Below are 5,079 nucleotides of genomic sequence, written 5' to 3'. Positions count from 1 at the left end.
AAGTTACCCTCATAACTTGCAGATGACATCGGTGAGGACTATTATGAAGATGATGTGAATGTTGAATCTATAGTTGATCAACATGAGGATATTGTTTATGGTTTTGAAGAAGACAATGATTTTTTTTTTTTTTTTTTTTAGATGATGTAGACTTTGAGTTAGATTTTGAAGACATACTTTAATTCAACTTTACTTTAAGTTTGAAATTTCAATTAGATATTTGAACCTTGAATTTTAATAATATATTAATTTGATTAACTCCTGTTTGCACTTATGTTTGTGTGGATGCTACTCCGATTCATTATTACCTAAAACTTACAAATCTTGTGAACCGTTGATGTCCAAAAACCCTAGGCCGGGTTTCGGGGCGTCACAATCCTCAATAATGATGAAATGGATACTGGAGGACCATTATTTCTCACTTTGGAAGTGGAAAACCTTTTGCAGAAAATGATGAATATGCCCTTGGTGGGGAAAAAATCTAGGCATTCCCGAGTAGAAACCACACTTCTCTTTTGGGAGGACTTGTCAGTTAGCAGCTTTGATAATCTCATATAAGGTAATGAATAAAATCTGCTAGGGACCTGCCCTTTATGAGAAGCACGGGGATGCATGAGGAGGGGGCATTGTAGAAGAGTTGTAGAGGGAGAGGGATAGGAATGAAGATAGAGGCGAGATGTAGAGGATGGGTATTGACGAACTTGGTTAGAGGGGTAGTTTAAGAATTTTGAAATATTAGAGGAAAAAAGAAAGGTGGGAACAAAAAAAATAAGTTTTAAGTAAGGGAGTTTGAGTGATAATAGTACAAGTTTAGACAAATAATAATAATTTACTCAAATTTAATTGCAAATGAGAAGAGAGGTGAAATGTAAAGAACCATGGTCAACAACAATAAGAAGAAAGGCCAAAGCCTGGGCAACCAATAGGAGAATACTCAATGGGGTGGTTGTCAAGATATAATGACTCTGTGCCAACTACTTCCCTAGCAAGCTCATCGGGCAAGAAGTTGGCAGATGAGAAAATTACCCCTAGCATGCAAGGACCTTGCGTTCCTTAAATTTCTCTTCCTCACTTGTTCCTCAAATTTCTTATTCCACAGCTTTAAAGAAATTTAAAGTGCTATTTTGCTCTTTCGTCATTTACCCTTTCTATGAATTAGCCCTTTTCTTTTTCCTGTCGCCAACCTTACTCTGTTTCTTGCTTTGAGGAATATATGAATTTTGTTCACTTGCTTAAGCAAATAGTTATTTCCATCCAAGGCATGACTAAATGCTGCACAGACCCAACCACAGTTGGTGACTAGCATACACTTATTGTGCATTACTCTTGATTCACTCACATTATCTGGGCTCTAACTCACTGATTGACATTTCATTAACAGATATTGGTGTCCACCTGCTTTTAGATTGGTCTGATTCGGCATTCTGCATTTGTTTCCCTTCTATAAGTATGCCTGATTCCATTCTGCTTCGCACAAAGAATGCTGGTTGTGAGGGCGATGGAAGAGTAACTGTAAAGCTGCTCAACATAAGGATTATGCTCGCCATAGTAGGTCTATCAGCTGCATCTTCCTGAACACATAATAACCCCATTTGAATGCATCTCATCACTTCACTTCTTGAACAATTTTCTCTTAAAATTGGATCAATCATATCTAAAGTTGTTCTTGCATTCCAATGTCTCCATGCCTACAACAAATTAATTTATACAAGTCATAAGATAACTCTAGTTTATGGCAAACTGAAAGGCCTATTAATGTTCTAGCAGATTGTAGCAATATGCAGTAATGAAGGAAAAAGACTTACATAGCTTAAAAGGTCATCAGCAAAGTCCATTTGATAGAAACTACTATTCTTCTTTCCAGTTATAATCTCCAAAACTAATACACCAAAGCTGAATACATCTGATTTGACTGAGAACTGCCCATGCATTGCATACTCTGGAGGCATGTAACCACTGCGAGCAATTATTATTATTATTATATAATTTAAGAAACTAAAGGTAACTATAAAGATTCTACTAGATCACTTTTCTCCTCAAAAGTTGGCTAACCTTTGTTTTGGAAACTGGTTTTAGGTTGATTAGTCCTAACCAAGAAGATGTTTTCATGTCCAGCATTTCCAGATGGGCCGAACCATCTTCATGAAAAATCATCTCTCTTAATTTTCAACTAGGTCCAACTGATATAAGCCTTGTCCAAATTCAGTTAGATCAGGTATGACTCACCAAACTAATCTAATGCTATATCTATTTCCATTAGCTCTCTGTTTTTGTGAAACAATGTAATTAAGGTTGTAGATTTAATAGATTATGGACTTAAGTTTTCCTCACCAGGGCTAGCTGGAGCCTACAAATATTAGCCAACAGTTGTTATTGGGAGGGAGAAAACCCAATTATTTAAGAACTTGATAAATGTGAATGCGTCAAAATGTTTTCTTTGATCATATATAAAAGAAGGAATGAGGCTTTGAAACTTACTAAGTCCCAACTACTCTGTTTGTATTTGCTTGAGATTGTTCCACACCAAATATTCTTGCCATCCCAAAGTCTGAGATCTTGGGATTCATTTCTGCATCTAACAAGATATTGCTGGCTTTAAGATCCCTATGAATGATACGGAGGCGGGAATCTTCATGAAGATAAACAAGCCCTCGAGCAGTCCCTTCTATGATTTTATAACGTCTTTGCCAATTTAACTGCACACATTTCTCTGGATCTGTAGTCATCAAAATAAAATGTAAAATCAGAATTTTGGACTTGATCAAGATGACAAATAGTTCATCCTAATAGGTCGATGCATGGACAAAAGAGGATGAAGTGTCATGAGTTTCAGTTGCACTTCCACATTTGCATAAATTGGAATGTATAATTCATTTCACCAAAAAAAAAAAAAAAATGTATAATTCATGGAAATCCCTGTAATATAAGAGAAAATAAAAAAAAAAAAAAAAAGGAGAGAAGTGTTCGTTGGGCCTACCAAATAGGAAGTAATCGAGGCTTTTGTTGGGTACAAACTCATAGATAAGGATTTTTTCTTCGTCCTCCAAGCAAAATCCCAATAGCCTAACTAGATTACGGTGTTGAAGCTTTGCAACTAACACAACCTCATTCTTGAATTCTTCTGCACCTTGTCCTGAGTGTTTTGAGAGCCTTTTTATTGCAATTTTTTGCCCGTCGGGAAGATTACCCTGATAACATAATACAAGTGATTTATAAAATTCTTTATCGTCGTGATTGAATGAAAACTTCTTCCAATTATTATTCACCTAAAATAAAATAAAAAATTCTTTCAATTTTTTTAAATTCATATCTAATAAGAATTTCTGGCTATGGCACAATGAAATTTGACATGTGAGAATTCTATTTCATTTGCTACATGTTTGTAACTTCTTTCTTACCTCATAAACGGAACCAAATCCTCCTTCACCAATTTTGTTTTCCTCTGCAAAGTTGTTTGTGGCTGCAAGGACCATACTAAACTCAAATTGCAACGCCTTTACAATTCTAATTGTATTTTCACCTGTTCAGAAGCCACGAAGGGAGATAAATTTAAATCTGACCTTTGAAAAGAATAAATGAATAAATAAACACCCCAAGAAGATCAAGAGGTCATGAATTCAACTCGGAAACTAACTAAAAAAAATAAAATTTCAAGAAGATTAGGAAACATTGGCTTCCTTAGCCACCTGAGGTAATAGATACAAAATCATACTCAGATCTATAAATCTAAGTCTCCAACTCCAAGATTGAAGTCGCAATATCATCAAGTTTAAGGAGTAAGACACTGAACTTTGGATGATCAAATCGAGGGTTATAGAGTAGATGAAAAGACCAAAGCTTCTACCATTGTCCTTTGATGGATCCTTCTTTTTCTTCCGGATTAGCAAACAGAGAATACAGAAAAGAATCAATACTCCTGCAGCAGCAGCAATTGGCACAAAAATGACAACAAATTTTCTAGACGAGCTTCCTTTTTGTTCTGCATAAACAATTTGAAAAAATTAATTAATATTCCCAAATGTGACAAAAAATTAATTAATATTCCCAAATAAGATTCTCTCTCTCTTTGAGTAGCTCACCAGTAATGGTGGTTTTGTTACTCGGAGGCGGCGGAGAAACAAGAAGAGTAGGCGAAGGAGCTGGCGCTGAAGCTGTGATTGTATAGAAAGGGTACACCTCAAACCTGATATTACAGCTCGGAAAAAGAACCCTTCCTCCTTGCTTGCCACTACAGCAAGTGGGGATGTAGGAAATGGCACCCACAAGGCATGTGTCACAGTCGTTTTTTGTTAGATCAGGGCTGCACTGCGCTAGACAATACAAATTCTGAAATAGAGTAAAAGTAGTTTCTCGAGTGCCGAATCTCTCAGAATTAGAGATAGCTTTAGTGGCGGCGTCGTTCATGGTTTTGTTCAAGACCTGATTAAACCGAGTAGGGTCAGATATGTTCTGTGTATTCCACATGAAGATGTGAGGGGATTCGGCAACAGTGGAGAAGAAGGACTGGTTGGAGTAGCGGAGCGTACACATTTCGTACCAAATGTATCCAAATTTTCTGTTGGGGCAGCGCTGGACAATATCAGTAGCTGCGGCTTTGACGCAATCACGACAGACATCGTGGGTGACATCGCCTCTGCAATAATAGAAGCCGTAAACGGTATTGGGACTCTGGCCGATGGTGGCGTTGTGATAGGCGTAGTTGGAGTTGGATGTGGCGTTGGAGGAAAGAGAAGAGAGGAGGATGTTGAGGTTGGATTGGTAGCTACTATTGGAAGCAAAAAGAGTTGTGTTGGAGGAGCATACGTCGTATAGGTAAGTTTGGTCGGCACAGCTGCTGAAGCTGAGGAGGAAGGAGAGGGCAATGAAGAAGATAAGCAACACGGCTGGGGTCCTTGGGGTCGTGTTGGTACATGGTTCCATCGTTTCTCCAATTATCCTCCTCCTTCCTCTACCATAAACTCTCTATCTCAGGGCTCAATAAGAAAACTCAGGGCAGAGAGGAGGCAGAGTCTTCCTTGACCATCTGGAGAGATTCCATGTAGCGGCTCACATACTCACATAAGGCCGTAGCTCGCAAGG

General features: G+C 37.8%; 1 protein-coding gene across 1 annotated transcript; it reads right to left on the bottom strand.

Moving 5' to 3' along the window:
* Positions 1 to 1,210: 1,210 nt before the first annotated feature.
* Positions 1,211 to 5,079, bottom strand: LOC122094147 (cysteine-rich receptor-like protein kinase 10). The gene is made up of 7 exons (XM_042664845.1): positions 4,080 to 5,079; positions 3,845 to 3,979; positions 3,399 to 3,520; positions 2,978 to 3,188; positions 2,479 to 2,716; positions 1,806 to 1,956; positions 1,211 to 1,688 (listed from the first exon to the last, which is right to left on the bottom strand). The coding sequence occupies exons 1-7, from the start codon at positions 4,918 to 4,920 to the stop codon at positions 1,341 to 1,343; spliced, it is 2,046 nt and encodes a 681-aa protein (XP_042520779.1). The 5' UTR covers positions 4,921 to 5,079; the 3' UTR covers positions 1,211 to 1,340.

This window comes from Macadamia integrifolia, chromosome 11, assembly GCF_013358625.1.
Source record: "Macadamia integrifolia cultivar HAES 741 chromosome 11, SCU_Mint_v3, whole genome shotgun sequence".
Taxonomy (NCBI): Eukaryota; Viridiplantae; Streptophyta; class Magnoliopsida; order Proteales; family Proteaceae; genus Macadamia; species Macadamia integrifolia.
This window is presented reverse-complemented; position numbering and strand designations above follow the sequence as displayed.